Below are 23813 nucleotides of genomic sequence, written 5' to 3' on the forward strand. Positions count from 1 at the left end.
ATTAATTTGAATGGTTATTCTAAGCTATCAGTACTATTTCATATAAGCATATGAGTGTGTATTTAGTATGTCCAATTAATTACGTAAGCTGTTTGTCATCTGCGTATATTCAGGAGGATTAGTGAATACAGCTAGTTAAAAGAGTAGACTTTGTTGAAGACTGGGAGTTTCAATATTTTCACACAGAGGGATGAGGTGATTTAGCTGTCCGTGCTCTAACTTTCAAATGAAGAATCGTCAACGTGGGAGTCACATGCCATTAGAAAGGGTAGCTTAAAGTGATTTGATTGCTTGTGGAGAAGAAGCGGTGTTTCCTCCATTGGACTTTTCCTTAGAGATCAACAATAGGAGTATATTAATCGTCTGTTTCTTCTATTTTACATGCCACTACTAAGTACTAAGTACTCCTCCCCCGTCTATTTTCACTTTGTCCGGTTTATTAAAAATGGTTGTCCACTTTTATTTGTTCATTTTGAAAAATCAAGAGATAATTTACTATTTCATATCTATTTTGTCATTTTTATTAATTATTGGACTGGAAACTTCAAAAAATTATCAGTGGCTGCACAACTTTCAAAGTACTGTTTGATTGATTTCAATTATTCTGATGATTCATACTAACTATGAGTGATATAGTAAAATTGTCATTTTATCTATTGCTCCTTAAGATGAGTTTCAAGTCAAACATGTACAAGTAAAAATGGACGGATGGAGTAGTACTCCTTGTGTCCCAATTTATTTGATAGTATTTGACTAGACACAAAGTTTAAGAAATAAAAGGAAAACTTTTGCATATTGTAGTCTAAAACGAGTCATAAAAATTTGTGTGTCTATAAATCATCTTATTGAGGGTAAAATGAGTATTTGAAAGTTAAATTATTACTAAATATAGAAAAGTGTCGTTCTTTTTTGGATTGATTAAAAAGGAAAGAGTATTACATAAATTGAGACGGGGGAGTATTACTTAAGCAGTAAACTTTTTTCCTTTAACCAAAATTTTATAACATTTAACAAAGAAAATTAAGTTATTAAGTACTCAGGTGATTTATGTTAGTACTCTTTTATGTTGTTCTATACATGAAGTTTTTTCAAAAAAAGTAGAAGTTAAATCTAGGTCAAGATAAAATTAAATAATTTAACCCTCATCTTCATATTCTGTAAAATGGAATGGAGGAAGTACAAATACACCTTGGACACATTTTTCTTTAATATTTTTTGAGAAGAATGATTGTTTATCATAAAAAATAAAAATGTATAACCGATCGATACAATTCATAGGATAAATACACCAAGCACCCCTCTATCTTTATAAGAGGAGATGCATCCACTTTTTTAAGGTAAATATTTACTCGCGCGAGGTCACGCCAAATCAATGAATACATGATATGTCTTGGAACATGCACAACTATCATTTATTCATGGTTAAGCGATGTAAGTTTTCACTTCAATTGATCACTTAATTATGGTAATTAAGTCACATTATTTTAGTGTAGACACTCGATGCAGGTAAGTATTTACTTTTTTTAAATCTTGGACTCACCTCGGGCTTATGCCTCCCTCTGATCTTATTTGTGTGTCATACTTTAGTTGGATAAGATGAAAACTGGCTCAATGATACTTTGGATAATGAAATTTTATTAAATTTAATTCACAAGAAATTCGGATTACATTCAAGATATGTTAGTTCGAATAAATAAATTGTGGGCTAATATAATTGGATTAATTATTGGGGAACTTACACAAATACTAGTAAATATACAACTATTTACAAAACGTACAACTATTTTTTAATTTATAGAATCTACAAATATACCTATAAATGATAAAAGGCAAAAATCTTTAGTTATAGTTAATTTAGTATAAATATGGTAACAAATTTATATAGGTTATATTGTTTCCTTAATTTGTCCAGGTTATATTGTTTTCTTAATTTGTCTAGGTTATATTGTTTTCTTAATTTGTTACTGTAAATTCTCCTTTCCTACCTATCATCAATAATAGAATACTCCCTCCATTCCATAATAAGTGACTCTTTTAGCTCATGCACACCCTTTAAGAAATTGCTTACTCTTTGAAAATTATGAGTATTTTTACTAACTTACTCCTAATCAATGCTTAGAAAAAGAAAAGTTATTTAATGATTCTTGATTATAAATAAGGTTAAGTTTGGAATAATAGGATTAATTTTTTCTTGAAATCCTAAAGCATCACTTATTTTGAAACAAAATAAAAAGGCTAAAAGGTCACTTAATATGGAATGGAGGGAGTATTATACTCCCTCCGTTTCAATTTATGTGAACCCATTTGACCGCGCACAGAGTTTAAGAAAGAAGAGAAGACTTTTAAACTTGTGGTCTTGAATGAGTTACATATATTTTGTGTGGTTATAAATCATTGCATAAAGGTAAAGTGTTTTTAAATATAGAAAGAAATTATTTTTTTTGGCACAGATTAATAAAAAAATAGGTTAACATAAATTGAAACAGAGGGAGTATAATGAAGGCAACAGTCAATAGTGCCCAATGGGTATTTTGACTAATGAGAAATTGCCGGGGCAATTCGCAGAATTGCCCTTCTTTTGGGGTGGTCTTTAAATTTTGCCCCTCATATTTGCGGTCTTTAAATTTTGCCCCTCATATTTGTGGTCTTTAAGTTTTGCCCTTAGCTTGGATACCCGAGGTTTTGGGTTCGAACCCCGCTCAAGCATAAAATAAAGAAATAATTTCGCAAGGCGGGGGTGGAGGAAGTGAAACCGCCCCCTCCGCATAACTTCCTTAAGGAAAAACTAAAGTTATGCTGAGGAGGGGCATAACTTTTCCTCAAGACATAGTTTAGTTATGCCTTATGGAGCAAAACTTTTCCTTAAGGAACTATGCCTTATGGGGCGACTTTTAATTAAGGCATAACCAAAAGTATGCCTTAACTAAAAGTGTGCCTTGAAAAAAAAAAAAAAAAAAAAAAGTCTCAAGGCAAAGTCTGCCCCCTCGGCATAACTTCCTTAAGGAAAAACTAAATTTATGCGGAGGGCATAACTTTCCTCAAGGCATAATTTAGTTTTGCCTTATGGGGCAAAACTTTTCCTTAAGGAATTATGCCTTATGGGGCAAACTTTTAATTAAGGTATAACCAAAAGTATGCCTTAACTAAAAGTGTGCCTTGAAAAGTTTTTTAAAAAAAAAAAATGTCTCAAGGCAAAGTCTGCCCCCTACGGCATAACTTCCTTAAGGAAAAACTAAAGTTATGCCGGATGGGGCATAATTTAGTTTTGCCTTATGGGACAAAACTTTTCCTTAAGGAATTATGCCTTATAGGCGAGACTTTTAATTAAGGTATAACCAAAAGTATGCCTTAACTAAAAGTGTGCCTTGAAAAGTTAAAAAAAAAAAAAAAGTCTCAAGGCAAAGTCGCCCCCCTCCCATAACTTCCTTAAGGAAAAACTAAAGTTATGCCGGAGGGGGCATAACTTTTCCTCAAGGCATAATTTAGTTTTGCCTTATGGGGCAAAATTTTTCCTTAAGGAACTATGCCTTATGGGGCATACTTTTAATTAAGGCATAACCAAAGTATGCCTTAACTAAAAGTGTGCCTTGAAAAGTTAAAAAAAAAAAAAAAAAAAAAAATGTCTCAAGGCAAAGTCGCCCCCTCGGCATAACTTTGGTTTTTCCTTAAGGATTGTATCGGATCCCGGCATACACTCCCACACAACACTGTCTTGCGAAATTATTTTTTTATTTTATGCACGAGCGGGGGTTCGAACCCAGAACCTCAGGTATCCAAGCGAAGGGCAAAACTTAAAGAACACAAATATGAGGGGCAAAATTTAAAGACCACCCCAAAAGAAGGACAATCCGTGCAAAAAAATGAAATTGCCGCCTCCTTGGGTTGTGGGGGCCCCTTGGTTTTTCACAACATGTAGTGGTAATATAACATATATTAAAATTAATATACTTTATACTCTATATATGCATATATGTGCATCGATATATTATATTAATATAAGTTAAGCAAAGTGCATTGATATGCTATATAAGTTAAGTTAAGCATATAAGTGCATCAATATACTGAATATTTTATGAATGCATCGACATACTATATATTTCATAAAATACATTAATATAAAAATACTTCTATATTGATATTTTAGGAATGTGAAAAGTTATATTAATGTAATTAAAAAGTTTAAATTTCGAATAAGTTATATTTGTGTAATTTTTTTTAAAGTAGTTGTAACTTTTTTAATTACCATTTTAAAAAGTTGTATTTGTGTGACTTTTCCTTAATTATTTAGGTCCAATAAACATGGATTTAAGTAATGGTCCAATTTCATTGGGCTAGTCCATTTAATTGGGCTACAAATGATGAGCCCATTTTGTCAAGTCCAAAATGTCATCTTATCCAAGAGGCCCAAATTGGTGCCACGTGTCAAATGACATGGCACACCAAGTCAAATAAAGGAGCCTATGGGGTCATGCCACGTGTCAAAAATGACACAACAAGCTTAGTCCAATCAAAGGCCAATGCAAGTATGCCACGTGTACAAGTGACATGTTCCGACCAATTAAATATTGTCATGTCAGCTTAAATCTGATTAGCCGAAAGGAGTCTGTCCTTATCACAACTCCTCCATCCTACAACCGGAAATAGGGGTCTCATAATTCAGAACAAGGACAAAAATTCTAATAAGAAGCCAGAGAGTGCTCGTGGATCCAACGCCGCAAATTTCTCTACGAGCTAAAAGCATTCAAGTATTTCTCTAGAAATTCTAGAGATCCAAATGAAGATTCAAGATCAAGCTTCAAGCCTTGAATCCAAGTACAAGTCAAGATCAAATCCATCAAGATCAAGCTCAAAAGCCAGCGAATCAGATGATTCATAGAGATTGTAACACTCATATTTGAAATCAAATACAACAATTGTTGCGATATTTTCCTGTCTTGATTATTATTTTCTCGATGCGAATTTTAATGTCTACAGATACCTCGTTAAAATTTCTACTTGGGTTATGGTAAGATATATTTGAAGAATTGCCGAATAGTGTATGCAAAAAGTTTTTTATTTTTCGAAGGAAGTGGAAATAAATTAATTTGGAAAACAGCCAAAATAAATAATAGGACAGGTTTAAATCTTAGATATAATAGTCTGAATTTTCTTTATGACATAAAACTTGTAGTTGTAAGACCGACGCCTACTGCTTTAATTTAATTTATGCTAAGCCTAACTTCATAATTTTGGGCGGATCGTTGACTGCAATATTGTTACAAATAAAGCAGCTGGCATCACCATTGGTAATCCTAATTAAACATCTTAGATCTTCTCTTGCTTTACCAAATCCTTCTTCGAATCAATCAATACCAGCCGACTGGAGATTTTTTCAAAGAAGATAACAAGCATACCCAAAATTATTCCAGAATCGTATATAACAAATGAAAAGATTTACCATTAACGTGCTTGGAAATAAACGAATGCACAATTGTACTCGATTAATAGCACGTATTATTTTTCAATATTGCCTTTGACGGCCAGCTAAAAAGGAAACTTTGTCTGTAATCACTAAAGCATAAAGTTAGAAATCAATTATAGGATATATCCAACTAAGAACCAAGGAAATTAATGCCAGCGAATAGTGGACATCAGTCCTTGTACTTACGTACTTGCTGATTATGCATGGAGTTGTAAAGGTCAAGAAATTTATACAGCTGAACGTCATGCATCTAGAAAAAGCTTATGGTGCCAGCAACATTACTTATTATTATATACTAATTAATAATTATCTAGTACTATATACTACCATCAGTATTACTTTTCTCAGATTAATTTACCATCTAAAGCCCATAGACTCAACTAATAAAGGCAAAATGCTTTCTGCTAAGAGGTTTTATTTTCAGTCCTCGAACTTGAGCTCTCTGACTCTAATTAAAGGTAAAGAAATTTCTAACTTCTCATACAACCCTTCCTCATTGGCAGGGCCGGATGCACCTTGCCTGACACTGCTTCGTCAATTTTTACTAAATATGTACATATAGATAATAAGCAAAATAAAATATTAGGTATAAATATAAAAGTGACATGTTGGGTATAAATATAAAAAGTGACACCACTTGTCATTAAGGTAATTTATTTATTTACTTTTTTTTATGATAAGAAAGCTTTATTAATCACCAGAACAAAACAATTACCATAAAGAAACTCTGCCAGAGAGACTAAGGCATTCCTTCACTATCAAGTCATAAGCAAAACAAATAAAATATAACTACCTATCTATATGTATGTTGGTACAAACTGAATTTATTTATTTACTTCTTCAACTGTTAACACTGCTTACAAAAAATAAAGTGTACGTCATTGCTTTTTGATACTAATATTATTACTATTATACTACTATTATGTGATAGATCATAGATGTAAGGAAGACGACCTAGTTGGTTTTGTGCAACGCAATTCAGATTACGGTATTTGTTCGGCCAGTGAGTTGTTTAATTAATTTGCTTGGTGATACAACAATGCTATTATTATGACCAGCTTCACATGCAACAAGTTTCCAAGATTGATCCCGCAAGAAAGTATTATACTGAGGATTTAAATTGATAGAAAAAGAGAAATTGAGTGATGTAATTAATACCTAATCCCCATGTGAAGTTGTCTTTAAACAAACTTCATCTCACGCGGTTGATGCATTCCCCTAAATATTTTCAACTGCCCTACAGTCACGGGAATCCTTTAATTTCTCTTTTTGTTTGCTTCACTCACATGCCCCTAATTTGATTACTTCTATCCCTTTGAATATAATGTAATCCCAGTACTAAGTACCAACCGCAAATCATGTATTTTTTTGGCCTTTGGCCTAATTAACTTGCATCGCACATCATGTCTTATCTCTCCGAATATCTTTGAATATATAATTTGAAGATTAAGTCTTTGGTTTAAAATGTTATATGAACAGATTGATTGAGATTTTTATGGTAATTGGAAGACCTTCTTTTTGCTCTTAATGTAGGGGTGGTTAGATGCCCTTTTGTCTTTTTCCTATATGGTGGCATATTAAGGCAAAAGAGGAAATTGTGGGTGGTCATTGGTAAGCTAAAGCTGATTAAATGGAATGAGGGACCAATGGATGAGAGGACTTAATTTTGAGATCAATATATATAGACTTGTATCCTTTAGCTTTTGTGAGAAATTACGACCACGGTACATTTCGTATCAAGGAGATTAACCACGATGGTAATAGATCAAGCAATCAATCCTAATTAACATTAACATAAGGGAAAAATCAAACATAAAAATGTTAAAAGAAAACTATTATGTAATGGAAAAGACTCAAATTCAAGATGTGTTAGGGCCGTCGTTTGGTTAAAAAAGGTTATCGCAGGATTATATTACTCGGGATAAATAATTCCACTTTTTATATTGGATAGATAATCTTGTGATTCTTGTGGAGTAATTTTATCATGCTTTTAGCTAATATCCACAACCGACGAATTTCCCAAATTTTATACCGGGATAATCCCCTAATCCCTATAACCAAACCGCACCATATAGTCTTGACACCTCTCATCATTATATTTTGATGAAAATATATAAGTCATATGACCCACAAGAAGACATGAAAATACTCCATAATCTAAAACCCTCGTATTTCTGCCTTTTGTTTGATCTGAACATTATGAACTTTTGGAACCTTTTACACTTCATTTTACTTTGGAGAATAAATAATTTAAAGCACAAGAAAACAAAATATCACGTTGTCATGTGGAGCTAATTAAAGCCAAATATTTCAATGGAGAATGTGGCCAACTCTATTAGAAAGTTTTGGAGAACAACTCCTTTTGTAAACAACAGTTGCTGACTTCTAACGAAACCTTGTTGATGTCCATACATAAAATTAAAGATCGTCAAATTAAAGCAGCCAAATTAATTTGTCTGTTACCACACTAATCCCGGAAGATGAAAAATATGTCGTACCTTGTGTCTTAGTACGTACATAACCTAAAATATATAAAGTTTTTTGGACTAACACTCTATATCCATCATTGTATCAGATCAAATAATTTAATAATAACTGAGTTTATAACTAAATATTTATTGAAATATTGTATCAGATCAAGTATATAATAAAACTGAGTTTATAGTTAAATATTTATTGAAATATTTTATTGCATAGTATATATTATTTGAACAAAAAATTACTGAGTTTTCGTAAATCCACACATTACCCTCTAGATCCATCATTTTAACTTTAGCTGTCGAAATTAAATTATAGTGAGAATATGTATAGTTAAACATTGTTAAGTGATAAAAGACTGTATGAAAGGTACATCTTATGCATTCATTGATTAGGTATAAATATCAAATGAAGATAAATTTGTGATTCGTGAAACCACCAAATAATACTCTTAGTATTAATTACTTGTATATATGTAAAGTGAGCGAATATTCACATGATTTCGAGAAACAAATGCTGATTTGTTAGGCATCATATAGCAAACACATGTTAAAAGGTTGGTCCACCAAGATCAATAAATAAAAATAGTCCTATATATGGGCCTAGGGCCTATGGAGGTTGCAGTTGATCAAAATCACCACCTGTGTAGAGATCTCTTATTCTACATATATGATTTTTTGATTAATTCCGCAAATTAGAATTGTGTACTGTAACTTGTGGATTTACGAAAACTTAGTAACTTTTTGTGCAAATAATATACTCCATGTAATAAAATATTTCAATAAATATTTAACTATAAACTCAATTAATATTATATATCAACTGCAGATCATTATAAAAACTCATAAGGTTCAAATTCTAATTCGCCTCTAATTTAATACAAACATAGAATGTGACTAATTTTTAATGATTTATAAAGCCCTAGTTTTGTTTAATTTGTTTTCTTTAACAAACCAGGCGAAAAATGCGGCAACTCCATGTGCTCCTTCTCTTTATATTTCAAGATTCTAACCTCCACTACCCCTTCTCCTTCTTCACCAAAACTCCAATAATATTAGTCATCATTTTTTTCTCTCTAAAAATCTCCAAGAAACCCAAATGGGAAATTGCATGAAAAGTAGTAAAGCTCATATTCTAGTTCATGATGAAGAGAAAGCTGAGGCCCAAATTGAGGAAGCACAAAAGGCAAAAGAACAAAGCATTATTAATAAGAAGAGAAGAAAGAGTGTTAGATTTAGAGTAGTAGATCATGATGATGATGATAGTGTTGATGAGAAGTTAGAAGAGGGTCAAGAAATAATGAAAAAAGGTGTTATGAGAATTAGGGTAGTGGTGACACAAGAAGAATTGAAACAAATCTTGAATGGACAGCTGGATTATTCATCTAAAGATGAATTTTTAAGAGCAATAAAGTCGAAAAGTAGAAGTACAAGAAGCAGCAAAAAGAGATTATATCAAGATGGTTTTTCTGAAAAAATGAGAAGCACAAGTTGGAGACCTGTTTTGGAGAGCATTCCTGAAGACCATTAATAATGTTCATTGAATTTGTATCATAGGAATATGCTGACTCTTTCTCTCACTCACTCACTCTTCTCTTTTTTTGAGATCTTATTACAGCAACAGTTTTAGACGTTGTTAAAATTTGGGTACTGCAGTCTAAGGTTAGATTATTTTTTTTTTTGGGTTTTTGTTTGGCTATGATTCAGGTTGATTTGAAGTTGTTAAAATTTTGTTTGAATATGTAATTTGGATCTCAAAAATTGTATTTTTTTTCTCATAAACATGAAATCCCACAATTTGTAAAAACAAAAGTATCAAAATATCTTAAGGTGCCAACAACAATAACAACATACCTGTGTAGTCCCACAAGTGGGTCAGGATGTACGCATACCTTATCTTACCTTTGTCCGGTAGAGAGGTTGTTTCTAATAGAATATCTTAAGGTGCCACATTAACAAATTGCATATAGATAAATGTTTGTGATTACATGACATTACAAACTTTCAAATACACATAATTTTACAACGATTTATTAGTCCCATAAATCAATAATAGTAGTAACTAGCAATCCTTTAATAATAGTACGAACAATCTCTTCTTCATGTCGAATACAGGTCTTTTTTTGTAAAATTTAAAATTATGGGTCTTTTTTGCAAAATATAAACTTATCGGTCAAGTTTTAAATTTTAAAAAAATTAAAATCACAAACTTGGAATTGAAATCCCACCTTTTAGGTGAATTGCGATTTGAAATCAAAATTTCAAATTGAAGTTAAAAAATTTTGTTCAATTGTCATAGACAAACACTAGTTTCAAATCAAAACTTCAAATTTGAGCTTCAAATAGCACACCAAACGCCTACTTAGAAGTTGTATGTGATGTGTTTATGGATATGTAGATGAAGATCGTGTTACTTAAAGCTGCATTAATATGTTTGTATATGCGGAGGTGGATCCAAAATTTGAGTTTATGAATTCTGGAATTTAACCCTGTTATGTTTTAAGTTAATAATTTATACATATTAAATAAATATTTTAAGATAAATATTGAATTTAGATACAATTATTGAGTTCTATCGAATTCGTACCTTCTACTCTACCCCGTCTCTTATATTATATATAGATATACAGCCGGTTCAATAGATTCAACTAACTCAGTACTTTCTATTTTGATTCATAAGTACATTTGCAAAAGCATTTAAAAAATACTCGTATGTATATATATTGATGAGACTCTATTTTGAATCCACTAATTATAAATACCAAATTCGCTTCTGGATATTATTTATTCAATGATACAATGGACCTTATGTTATATATTTTGAAACAGAAGAAAATTGTAATAGTATATCGGAAAGCTTCCCTTGTGGCTTGTGGAAGCTCTACCATGTAGAGAGTGATTATTGAAGCTGATAGATTAGAAAGAATAGAACAAAACTACAAAATAAACCATGTTACTTTAAAGAAAAGCAATACATAATGAGATTTCTATTTACTACTCCATTTTATTGTAGCATTTTCTATTTTTCTGGACGAAACAATGGATAGATTAAAACAATATTATACCATGTGTCAGTCAAAGACGAAATATTTGCACGTTCTTTTCGGGAGCTGAATCTTCCGAAGCAGTAGCTCTTGTTGAAAGTGTCTGGCAAGACAAAATTAACTTGCATTAATCTTTTCCTCTTAGCAGCAAAAAACTGTAAATAATTTATAAAAATTCCTGCGTTTTTTTTTGTTGCGCACATGTTAATTTTCTTGGCCCCAGTGATTGTCCAGATGTTTGAAATCCTAAGAGCAGACGGATTTAACTCATAAGTCATATCATTATGCTGATCAGCGATCACTAGTTCTCTACCAGGAAAAAGTTAAATGAAATTGGAACACTTCTATCATCCCTCAACTGAACAATGGCATTCGATTATATCACTCAATTCACACAAATTTCCCAATTTACTTTTAACTCTAAATAACAATGCGTTATATGCTTCTATGTATAACCACCAGATAGCTTGCAGGCGGAATGGCGTGATCCATTCTCTTTTAAACAAACTTATACAGGAAATTAAGCACTAAATCAAACATCCACCGTTCAACTTAAGGGTAAAGTATAGCAAAATGTGCACCATTTCAACAAAAAAAAAAAAAAAAAAAAACCGAAAACTAATCCCAAAAAAAAAAAGAGAAGAGAAAACTAACAAATGAACTTTAGACTTTCACCGAGTAGAAGCAGCCTCGGTGAAAACTTGCTGAACAAGAATCACAATGTGAACTTTATTACCAAAAAATGGTATAATACTATCCCCGCTGGAAAAAGATTAGCTTGACTGTGCTTTCGGAAGTAAAATAAACAACACTTTGTCCGACAAAAGGGACACAAAAAGTTTTAAAATTCTTTATTCCCTTCTCAAGATTCTCTATTGAGAAGCTCCCTCTTTCTTGCTCTGTCGTTTTCCCGCTATTAAGCAGCTTGTAAAGGTGGTGGCCAAATAATCAAAGTGATCCTTCAGTGCTTACTCAACTGACGAATGACATAATGAAGAATACCTCCATGGTTGAAATAAGCCAACTCCACCTGTATGAGACAAAAGCTCTTAAATGTCTATCTTACCAAGAGTAAATGAAGGATGAAGGAGAATTTATATGGGATATTTCTTGCTGTTGTGACAGTCTGCAACAGGAATAGGTGGACAACCCGTGCAGGATTATATGGAGATCATATCTCTATGTGTATCGCCTTTATGTGATTTAGAAGTTATACGACAGAGTGACAGATACAGATCTTTCATTTCTTATTTGAGCAGTGAAGCTAGTCTAAGAAGTGGATAAGCATTTTTCCGCCTTTTCTGAGGGTGATGAAAGACAGTCCTATGCCCCAATCATCTTAAATGTAAATGTTGATTACTACAAAAGGATGAACCATGAGTTACTGTTCAAACAATAATAATCACTACTATTATGCCCCAATCCCAAACTAGTTGGGGTCAGGGTCAGCTATATGAATCCTCATTATCCATGTCACTCCGTTTAACAAGTCACAATCTAATAACCATGATTTACTGCCCATATGGATTCTAAATTTTCCAACAATCTCATTTTAGCCAAGTATTCTAGATCTTTACACCCTATCTTATGACGACGCTTCGATCCCAAACTAGTTAGGGGTGGCTATATGAAACCTATATATCCAATTGCGCACATTGCATTTTACTACTAAATAATGTCTTAAAACCGAAAAATATTGACATCCTTGCTCAAGTTCTGTAAAAAGACCCGCAAGATTTAAGTACCAAATTCTTTAGGGCCCTAACTTAAAGACACAAACATGGCTTTAAGAATAAATTTCTTTTTTTTTTTAATTTTGTTCTTCACCTTTCCTTCAGCACTATAGGCAAAGACTTTGTAAAGAAACTCAACACTGTCAAAGAGGCAGCATTTTTATCATGCAAAGCAATTGTCATATCAACATCTTTCACACAATGAAACATCAGGAAATAAGATCAATAACTGAACACAAAAGAGAGCTAGGTGTACCTCAGTGTCGAACCGCACTACACAGGTGAAGGATTTTCCAGTATCTGTACGTACAGTGACGTCTTGACCTGGGCGGATATCACTAATATTTTCTGGAAGATCAATAGTATATCGCTCGTGACCAGTCAATCCAAGTGTATCTGCATCCTCCCCAGCCTTAAAACATAGAGGCACAATACCCATTCCTACCAAGTTGCTGCGGTGAATCCTCTCAAAGCTCTTAGCAATTACAGCTTTAACTCCCTGTTAAATTGATCTTTATAAGTAAGGAAATCCTATGGTAAAAAAAGAAAAAGACAGGATCAACCAAGTCAAGAAGAAAAGCTCAAGAAACCCACCAACAACATTGGGCCCTTGGCAGCCCAATCTCGGGAGCTTCCACTTCCATATTCAGCTCCAGCCAAGATAATAGTGTTTTCCCCAGCGGATTTGTATTTCTAAAGGCATCATGTGTTTAAGAAGTGTCAACATAAAATGGCAAAAGATGCACAATGCAAACTGTATCTTTGATGAAATCAGTATTTGAACCATTAAGAAACAAAAAGAGGAAAGTACCATTGCAGCATCAAACACAGACAGTTTTTCTCCCGAGGGAATGTGGACCGTCTTTGGACCAACTTCCCCGTTTAACAGCTTGTTTACAATACGGATATTGGCGAAAGTACCCCTAGCCATAATTTCATCATTACCACGACGGCTACCATATGAGTTGAAGTCCCTGCGATCAACACCTCGCTCCATAAGGTACCTAGCGGCAGGGCTATCTTTATGAATGCTTCCGGCAGGTGAAATGTGATCCGTAGTAATACTGTCACCAAAGTTCAGCAAGCAGTAGGCATCCTTCACGCCATGGGGCCCAGGAGGATCCATGGTCATACCCTTGAAATATGGTGGCTCATGAATGTATGTAGAATTAGAGTCCCATGAGTACAGCTTCCCTTCTGGCACAGATAATTCATTCCACATGGTATTTCCCTTTGTAATAGCTTCATAAGTACTCTTGAACATGTCTGGCAATACACTTGATTGAACAGCCTAAAAAGGAAAGTTTCATGGTAAATTCTCTCTTTTCATTATTGATCACGGGTACATAAGCACATAATAACCGGATACATACCTCAGCAATTTCTTCAGTTGATGGCCATATATCCCTGAAGTACACTTCCTTACCATCCTTTCCCACTCCAATTGGATCTTTCTCAAAGTCGATATCAACCTGCAAAGTATTGGCAGTTTTCAATCAGCGACATAAGTACACATGATAATGAACAATTTATCCTGACATGTTAAACATCCTTGAATATTTTTCACAATATCAGAGACCAAGACCAATAAACTTCAACCGGGAATCTAGCTTTCGAGCCCTGTTTTCTTTTATTGTATTCGTGCTCCTGGGAGCAATGCAGCTTGCACCAGGCTGACTAATGTCTAAACACATTCCAGGTAAGCCTAAAGCATGCTGCCTTTCACTTACTAAAAAGCATAACCTTTTTTTAACTTGAAATATATTCTATCCTCCGTTTCACCTACTACAAAGAACAATATTAAGGTACAAGTAATTCTCCAGATAAATTCATCATATAACTACTTACAGTGCCAGCAAGCGCATACGCGACCACCAAAGGAGGTGAAGCAAGATAGTTTGCCCTTGTCAGGGCATGAACACGCCCCTCAAAGTTTCGATTTCCGGAGAGTACAGCAGCAGCAACAATGTCTGCAGAATACATACATTTTGAATTAGTCAAACAATATACCGAAATTATCATGACCTAGACAGAGTCCAGACAGTAATATTTTAAATAATCAATTGTATGGACTTGCCATTCTCTGATATGGCAGAAGCAACAGATTCATCCAAGTCACCAGAGTTCCCGATACAAGTGGTACAGCCATAGCCGACAATGTTGAAACCTTGCTGATTTAAATACTTCTGCAGGCCACTGTTTGGTGCAGAAAATAGCATATTACGATAGTTTCAAATAAGTCTGGTTTAGTAAAAACTTTTTTCTCTCTGAAACTACCAATCAATACCTCTGGAGTAAATATTTTGTAACAACACCAGATCCAGGAGCAAGGCTTGTTTTAACCCATGGTTTAACCTGGCAAAGTAATCAGGAACAAGGATCAAGAAGGCATGCCTAAACCTATTATCAAATAAAAAGGCAAGTGTATGGAGTAGAACTAACATGTAGACCCAGCTCAGAAGCCTTTTTGGCAACCAGAGCTGCCCCTAGCATAACGCTGGGATTGGATGTATTTGTGCAACTTGTGATAGCAGCAATCACAACACTGCCATGTTTGAGCTCTGCAGGTTGCCCGTGGAAGGAAAACTTAGCCACTTTATCTTGCACCTCTTTTGGCACAGCAAAGCCCTGCATCAATGTAAAGCAAGTTGTATTAGCATTTCCAGAAATCAGAAGCTGGGGTTGGATACTTTATAGCCACATAAATTTATGTTACATGTTGATCAACCAAGAGCACTAAATGGCAAATATCAAAACGAATAGCTCACTCACCTTGAACCCAACTTTGTTATCTAGGCAAGCATGCCAGTCAGACTTCATTTCTTTCAGAGGCACACGGTCATGAGGTCTATAAAGGAAAACAAACATGTTATATGGACCTTATAGTACATTTTGCATCTTAAATCAGAATTCATCCAAGCTCGAAAAGTACCTCTTTGGCCCTGACACACATGGTTCAACATCGGCAAGGTCTAGGTTCAAATAAGAAGAGTACACTTTTTCTGGTTGAGGCTGAAACAATTTTTAACAATTATCCAATAGATTAGATCACAATCTTCATTCATTTGCCAAATAAAGATTCTCATACTGAAACTAGAGTAACCGCAACTGAAGCAGGATAGGAAACTAACCTCATTATAGTCGACAAACATATTATTTGCACGGAGATATGCCTCTACCATTCCAACCTAATTTTTTAACTGGGTTAGCCACGTATAAAGTATCATACTCTATCTTCAATTAACGCTAACAAATGTCTGAACACTTACCGTTTCATCACTTCTCCCAGTTAATTTGAGATATTGCAGGGTAACATGATCTACAGGGAAGAAACCCATAGTTGCACCATATTCAGGAGACATGTTGGCAATGGTGGCCCTGTCGGCCAATGAAAGCCCACTCATTCCATCACCTACATGGAAACAGACAAGCAGTCAAGTCCTTGTCTGGTGGACCTATTAAGCAATAGATAAACTATTTGCATGGCAAACTTAGGCGAAGTTCATGTATCTACCATAGAATTCAACGAACTTTCCAACAACACCATGCTTCCTCAGCATTTGAGTGACAGTTAGGACCAAGTCAGTGGCAGTCACGCCATTTCGCAATTTCCCTGATAGCTTGAACCCGACAACTCCAGGCAACACCATGCTCATTGGCTGCCAGTATCCAGAAGAAAACATTACAAAAGTGCCATCCGGAGTGCAAATATCCAACTAAGTATAGTATTTGTCACAATTTAATAGACAACAATTTTTTTAGAGATACATCAAGCAGACAGAAGAACAGGCAAGCTGTAGAACCACAGGAAAGGCGGTACTGTTTCCCGCTCAGATTAAGTGAACACGGTGCATACTATTCTAAGATGAGGTAAAATAACATCCTATTCCAACTTGATCTGATTTTTATTGGAAGATAGGTGGCTACAGGCACTAAATGCTGAATGGAAAAAGTATAACCAAAACTCACTTTTTCTTTATAAGTTAGAACCACAACTACCCTTCCAACTTTTTCAAGAATAAAATGATAAATTTAGTCTTTTGTTATTGTCAAAATAGAGTCAAATGGACACACGAAACTAGTTGAATGCTTTAACTACATGAAGACTCATGAGTAACCATCTTCATTTGGATGACTTCATGAATCACCAAAACCTTCTGAATACATAGAAATTTGGGAAAAGCCCAAAAATGGGAATTTAGAAATGGGTCAGCGGATGCAACGTAAAACCATCTGTAAGAAAAGAAGTAATACAAGGTCAAAAGTCCTACGTAGTCCACTATCATGCTCATCTCTAATCTAGAGTATTAAGTGTAAAGCAAAACTTTACTCCCTTGCTTTGACTTGGCACGGTTATGTAGGAGTACAAAAAATGTCAAGTTTAGTCTCTAATAAGGAGACAATATGTGTACTTCTTAAACTCATGTAACTTTATACACTGCTTGATGTCCCTCTATTAACTTCTACATGCGCCAGTCACCAATCTCATGGATATTCTGCGCTAGGAAAGATTTGACAAAGTGCAGACATGAACACGACTCACAAGAGCAAAGTGGGACGCTTTAACATAAAGGCATAGCTATCTAATCTTTGCAGCAATACACGAATAAACCAGGATTCAGCAAGAGATAAAAGGATGCTCATGGCAATGATAGCTGCATACCTGGCCAAGCATTGCAGCTTCTGCCTCAATACCTCCGACTCCCCAGCCAGCAACTCCTAGCCCATCGATCATGGTGGTGTGGGAATCTGTTCCGACCACGCTATCTGGGTAGAGCAAGCCTTCCCTATTAAAGACAACCCTTCCAAGATATTCAAGATTCACCTAAAATTACAGCGCAGAAAAATATTATCCGCTTTGCAAATGTGTTCAGAAGGATAAATAAGAAAAGCAAAACCCGGAATCCCACTGCATATCCGCTAACAACGGAAGATAAGTAAGAACATATAAAGTTAAGAATTCAGGATTGAAGAAATAGGTAGAGCACAGCACAACTATCATTCAACAAAACCAGCAGCATAGGCAGCTAAGTCACATTCCGTTTTCAGGTCCAATACCTGATGCACAATACCAGACCCAGGTGGAACAACAAGCATGTTGTCGAAAGCATTGGATCCCCACTTAAGAAAAGCAAATCTCTCCTTGTTTCTTTTGAATTCAAGCTCCATATTAGCCTGGACTGCATTTTCTGACCTTGTTACATCAACTTGAACTGAGTGATCAATAACTAGGTCTACTGGAACCTGAAATGATATTCAAGAAAAATAAGTCACCATGAAGTACGAATATATTCATTCATAATAAGAACATTAAGGGAAGTGTAACCAAGGAAATTAAGCATATAAGTGTTAGTGATAAATAAGACAATATATAATGACAATGCAATTCAATGCTTTTGAACTGAAGTAAATATAAGCAACTCACTAAATGAAAGTTATTTTGCCTTATCAAAAAAATTATAAAAGCAACTGACAGCATTCCTCCACTTTTTATCAAATTTCAGCATTAACTACCATTGTTATACAGAGAGCTCAAATGCTTTATAATTCATCAAGAGACTGTGCCACAATGCACTAATTAGAAAGTATCATACCAATGGATTGATCTTCTCAGAATCACTGCCAAGGTTGTTCATGGCATCACGCATGCAAGCAAGGTCCACCACAGCTGGTACACCAGTAAAATCCTGCCAACAAGATAAATGAAATCAGATTAAAAACCACAGGTCATCCACACTTACATTCTTTTTCTTTCTCCTTTTAAATTGAAGAAATGCAAAAGTCCAGTACCTGCAGCAAGACACGGGCAGGCTTGAAGGGTATCTCCACAAGCTTAGGTGCAGATTTTTCCCAGTCGATAATCTTCTCAACATCTTCCTTTTTCACTTGAAAGTTGTCACAATTACGGATTGCTGATTCGAGAAGAATTCTAATAGAATATGGCAGCTTGTCTGTCACATAGGATTCAATAAACCAATAAAAGTTAATAATCAAACACTTCAAGGATACAGAAGTTACTCCCTCCCTCATATTCATAATAAGTGTCCACTTAGCTTTTTTATTTTGGTTCAAAATAATTGTCCACTTACATAATCAAGCAGGAATTAATTATTTTCTTCCAAATTTACCCCTATTTAGATAAGTGAGTTTTTATGTAATCAAGAAACTATATTACATAGGAAATAGTGTTTAATTAAGGATTGTTTAATCAAAAAACCTATTTTTTCTAGGAGTTGATATTTTCTTAAAGGGTGCGCAAAAGGCTAAGTGGACACTTATTTTGAACCAGGAGGAGTATTAAACATTTAAGTAAGACACAAATCAAATTGAACATAAGAATGTATCACGGTATGGTATAAAAAAAAAAAAAAACTTCGAGTAAAAAAGAATATATTAGATGGGCTGAAAAGTTACCAATCCTGGGATCATTGAGAGCAGGTAGGCTATAGAACTTTCCAAATTCACCACCTCCAGGCTTTGGAAGACCAGTAAGGATTCCCTTAAATGGATTCTCTGCAGCTGTATCCATCACACCAAAAAAAAAAAAAGAATCAGATTCTTGACTTTCTAGTAAGAATTGATTCAGTCACAACAACTCTTAGTAATACTTTACACAAACATCTTTTAAGTTTTTACTAAAATATCCAACCACAAACACAAATGATTAAAAATGAAATATCTTAAGTCAACTTCAAAGTCTCCAATCATAGGTCCTACCACCACGTTCCACTAACATTTGTCTCGATTTGCGGATTATTATTAAAAATAAATCATATTCTTTCGATTTCCTCCCACGATTCAATTTGTTTGTCTTAGTTACTATTTGGACAGTAAAGTATTATTTTCTTTAATCATAACTTTGTCAAATATCTTCTAAATATTTTGAATTGTAACTCCTGTGACTTATACTACTTTTAATGTACTCCTTCCATTCACTTTTAATATGAGAAAGAATTTCAACTTATAGTATTTTTCGTATAACTTTTGAATATCTAAATATTAATTCTAAAATTTTGAATTAATTTAATACAATTTAGATCCGAAGATTAGTCAAATTGACTTGAAAAATCTATTAGTTTGACCGTCGTACTCCAAATCAAGCCACATAATTTGAAACAGAATTTAAATAAAATTCAACTCAAGAGATTTACGAATCAGAAACAAAATCACACAGAAAACAAATCTCGATTTACGTTACATTTATGCATCACACATAATTGAAGAGTGAAAAGACGAAATTACCCATAGTAGCGAGTTTACGATGGAAACCGTTAAGAGCAGGTGAAGCAGTCCTGATCTGAGAAGTAAGACTTATCGGTGACTTCCAATCTACACCGTGACTCCACCGTGGCACTGACCGGAGCGTGGATGACAATCGCTGCTGATTACACGAAGAAGAGTAAGCGGCACGACAAGGAGGCGCGTGTGCAGCAGTGGAGGAGGAAGCGAGTGGCCTGGAGATAGTGGAAGATGCTCTCAAGAGTGAAGAAGCAGCAGATGAAGAGTATTTGCGAGCTGTATTACTATACATGACTCTCTTCTTATATTGCCAATTTTATTTTGTTTTTTTGCAGATCACATTCAAATCAAATAAGTATATGGATATGTTTTGGTACGTCGGTTACCTAGGGTTGTGTGCCAGTATTTCTAGAAGGACAAAAACAAAAACAGAAAAAAGGGAATTGATGATGGAAGAAGAAGATGAAGAAGAAGACAATAAGGTGTGAATGATTGATTGAAAGATGAAAATTTTGTTTTTGAAATGGTAAGTAGTGCCTAAGCTGCGGCACAACACATGGAGCAAAAAGCTTGGCTGGCTATGCGTTATGGTGTCTTTTTTGTTTTTATATATATATAAGAGGAGAAGAAATGAGAAATTTAAGATGAATATATATATATGATGATTAGGTCAAAATTATATCTATTTATGCGCTACTTTGTTTTGGCATTACAAAAAAATTAAATTCTTTTTATTTTTGGAAGATTCGTTTGCCCTTTTGAAAATGTCAATTTGTCTACGTATCTTTTTTTCTTTTTTCTTGTGATTAAGCAGAAACTTTGAAAACATAAAGAGTTAAAAGGGATTATTTTCTATTATTATGCAAAGCAGAAAGAAAATATTCCTTAAAGATTAACATTATGAAAATTGAGTAAAAATCATTAGTTTTGAGGGAAAACTAAATATTGTTTCGTTTCCAATTGATGTGAAAAAAGAGTAGTTTGATTATGAGAATTGCCTTCTCTTTCAATATGATTTGTTTTTTTCTATGAAATCTTCCTTGATTGCTTACAAATGTTGTCTATATTATTGCTATGTAGTATCATTTTCTTTTAGTTTTACTGTAATAAGAAAAAAGTCAATCCTCTAGATAGTATTGTAATAGCATCTAAATGTGTTAATGTCACAGGATTGGTCAAATCGTCTGTGGATACATAAACTGCATGAATAGAAGAAACTTATCTGGGTTGAATAATTGATGCAATTATAATTTTTATTTTTCAATGAGGGAGTGTTCTATTTTTAAAAAATTAAAATGTAGATAAAGAAAGAAATGAAAATGAAATGAGATTATTAATGGGGCTTGTGGCACACTACCACAGGCCACGAGTCATCGGTGTAAAATTGCATCAAGTCCTTCTATTTCTTCTTACTTTTCTTTTTTTCCCCACTATTTATTATTTTATTGCACAATTATTCAAACATTTGGCCCCACAACAATCAGTTAGTATTACATAATGTGCATTATTTTAAATGCGAAAATGAGGACATTCAACAATGAGGAAATAAGATTTCTTGACCTTTTACAATTTAAATTAAAAAAATATTTTTTTCAGATCTCTTATGTGCTTTTTTCAAATCTTTTACCTGAAAAAAATGAAAATCTTTGTAAAAAAATCATAAAACTAAAAAAGAAATTGTAAAGGACCAAAAATTCATTTCTCTCTTCAACAAAAAGCCACGATTAAACGAATGAAGTCATGTGTTCACTACCCTAGCCAAAAAAGGAGACGAATCATTATCTTCTATGAAAAGATTTTGGGAAAATTTTTGATTCTTCGAAGAAAGAAAAGCATATGCTTCCTGGTCCTAAATTACCCACCATCAAGGTTGTATTTGGTGCGACAGAAATATTTTTTATATTTTATTGGTTAAAATATTTTTAACTTTTTTAAAATGATAAAAATGTTTTCCGGATAAATAAAAAATAAGCCAATAAGTTTTTTTTTTAAATTGATTTTTAATTACATAGGGGTAGGGGAAGGAAAAATGAGGAAGGGGATTACAATGTGGGGATTCGAAACCTCACCGTAGCCAACCAACTGAGCTACTAGATTCCTACAGTCAATAAGTTTCATATGTGTCATTCAATGGTAATTATCACCCCCTCCTACCCTCTATCGCCCCGGCCCTAGGCTCCCACCTCTCGATCTCTGGCACCCACACACCTACCCTTACTCCAACACTCCGCATTCCGACGCGCCCTGCAAACATCCCAACCAACACCAACACTTCTGATCCCATCAAGATAGATTCAGAATTTAAATTTTATAGATTCAACCTTTAAAATTCTTATTGAATTCTTTATATTTTTAAAATTATGGGTCCATATCTAGTATTTGTTCCATATTTTGTAGTTTTTTACACATAATTTATATTTCGTGTCGAAAGTACTCAGTTCAAATTAATTCAATATCAGTACTCTATATCTGCCTCTGCCCTCGTACTCCTCCACTCCACCCACTCATTATATAGTGTTTACTTAGAATCATATATAAATGTTTTTTAGATAAAAAAAAAAAAATTGTACTTTTAGAACATCAGAAAAAATAAGAAGAAAAATATTTTTCTCGCTACTGAACACACCCCAAGTTCCTTGTTAACTTCTTTTTTGTTTCAAAGTTATTTACATTAAACCAGTAAACATATGGTACCTGCCTTTCAAACGTACAAAAGTAAGTACAATTAATCTTTTTTATAAGAATATATACATAAAATAAAAATTAAAAAGAGAAAAAAGTCCGAGTAAAAAATTTAAAACTCGAGTGGAGAATTAGGTATGGGAAAGGAACGGTGACGGTTCCCTGACTAAAGAAACATACGAATGGGCACCCCAAATTATTAAGGGCTTTTACAATACCCTTGGGCCACTTTTCTCCAATAAAATGCATTTGTTTCTTTTTTTTATAAATGCATATTTTTAGTAATATTTCTTAGTCTTATTTATTCATGTTGAAAGTGAAATGTGTAGTAGGACGAATGAACTTTTCTTCCAGGCTGACCTTTCTCTTGTTCTCACTGTCCAAATTAGACACCAAAAGACTTTTCTTTTTTATTTCTATTTAAGAAAAGCCATGGAATTGAATGTTGTCTTGACACTAATTTTGTTGGCTCTGGGAACAAGTGTTTTTTGTATTTAATTTTAAAAAATGTTAGATTTATCTAGTTGATGTATAATTTTTTTTTTGGTCAAATTGTTAAGAGCCTAACAGGGAAGTAGAGTGCCGAATTGAATATGATGAACGAACGTAACTAAAAGTTGTTGAGTTCAAACTCCTAAAACTGTGATTCAAGTGGTGAATATCTTTGTATGCATCAACTCTTGAATCAATTACACCAAATAATCGAATTTTTATAAACAAATGTTTAAACAAGAGACTTATTACAGCATTCTCAAACATGTGAGACGAATTTTTTCCTTTTTTGTAGTATTTCTTGAGTAATTTATGAATAAACAAATATTACATTAAGTAAACATCTAAATGCCATTTGTCGTGTCAATTTGTACTCAGAAAATTGATCGAAGCGACATAAAAAAAAGGTTAATTGATAACTCTGGTAAAAAGAACAATATTTGCCGATAAAAGGAGAATTACAAGGTATATGAGGGGGAAAAGTCCACTGCATCATAAGAAATTATTGACAGACATTGACACAAAATTAAAGCGTCTAATAAAATAGGGAATTATATCTAAGTGAATGTCCTAATCACGATCAGACATATGATAATCTTTTGCATTGTTTAAAGGGTTAGTTTCCAAACTATTTTTTTCAATTTGTTCTAATGTCTGCCACCTCATGACTCACCCCTCAATTCCC

General features: G+C 33.8%; 1 protein-coding gene across 1 annotated transcript; it reads right to left on the reverse strand.

Annotated features, from left to right (window-relative positions):
- Positions 1 to 11687: 11687 nt before the first annotated feature.
- On the reverse strand, positions 11688 to 20563 carry LOC132036559 (aconitate hydratase, cytoplasmic). The gene is made up of 20 exons (XM_059426916.1): positions 19958 to 20563; positions 19130 to 19234; positions 18506 to 18666; positions 18310 to 18402; positions 17774 to 17959; positions 17379 to 17540; positions 16230 to 16374; positions 15985 to 16127; positions 15847 to 15903; positions 15648 to 15727; positions 15488 to 15563; positions 15158 to 15343; positions 15003 to 15070; positions 14793 to 14911; positions 14564 to 14685; positions 14089 to 14187; positions 13527 to 14006; positions 13310 to 13408; positions 12972 to 13214; positions 11688 to 12012 (listed from the first exon to the last, which is right to left on the reverse strand). Exons 1-20 carry the CDS (start codon positions 20244 to 20246, stop codon positions 11944 to 11946), a joined length of 2982 nt encoding a protein of 993 aa, XP_059282899.1. The 5' UTR covers positions 20247 to 20563; the 3' UTR covers positions 11688 to 11943.
- Between the last annotated feature and the right edge of the window lie 3250 nt (positions 20564 to 23813).

This window comes from Lycium ferocissimum, chromosome 11 (genome assembly GCF_029784015.1).
Source record: "Lycium ferocissimum isolate CSIRO_LF1 chromosome 11, AGI_CSIRO_Lferr_CH_V1, whole genome shotgun sequence".
In the NCBI taxonomy this organism is placed as follows: Eukaryota; Viridiplantae; Streptophyta; class Magnoliopsida; order Solanales; family Solanaceae; genus Lycium; species Lycium ferocissimum.

Excerpts from the sequence above, each read along its gene's own strand:
- LOC132036559 (XM_059426916.1), bottom strand. The coding sequence starts at position 20,246 with ATGTATAGTAATACAGCTCGCAAATACTCTTCATCTGCTGCTTCTTCA. Across the intron at positions 15,344-15,487 it reads ATAACAAAGTTGGGTTCAAG|GGCTTTGCTGTGCCAAAAGA; the intron begins GTGAGTGAGCTA and ends ACATTGATGCAG. Across the intron at positions 14,912-15,002 it reads ACAAAATATTTACTCCAGAG|TGGCCTGCAGAAGTATTTAA; the intron begins GTATTGATTGGT and ends TGCACCAAACAG.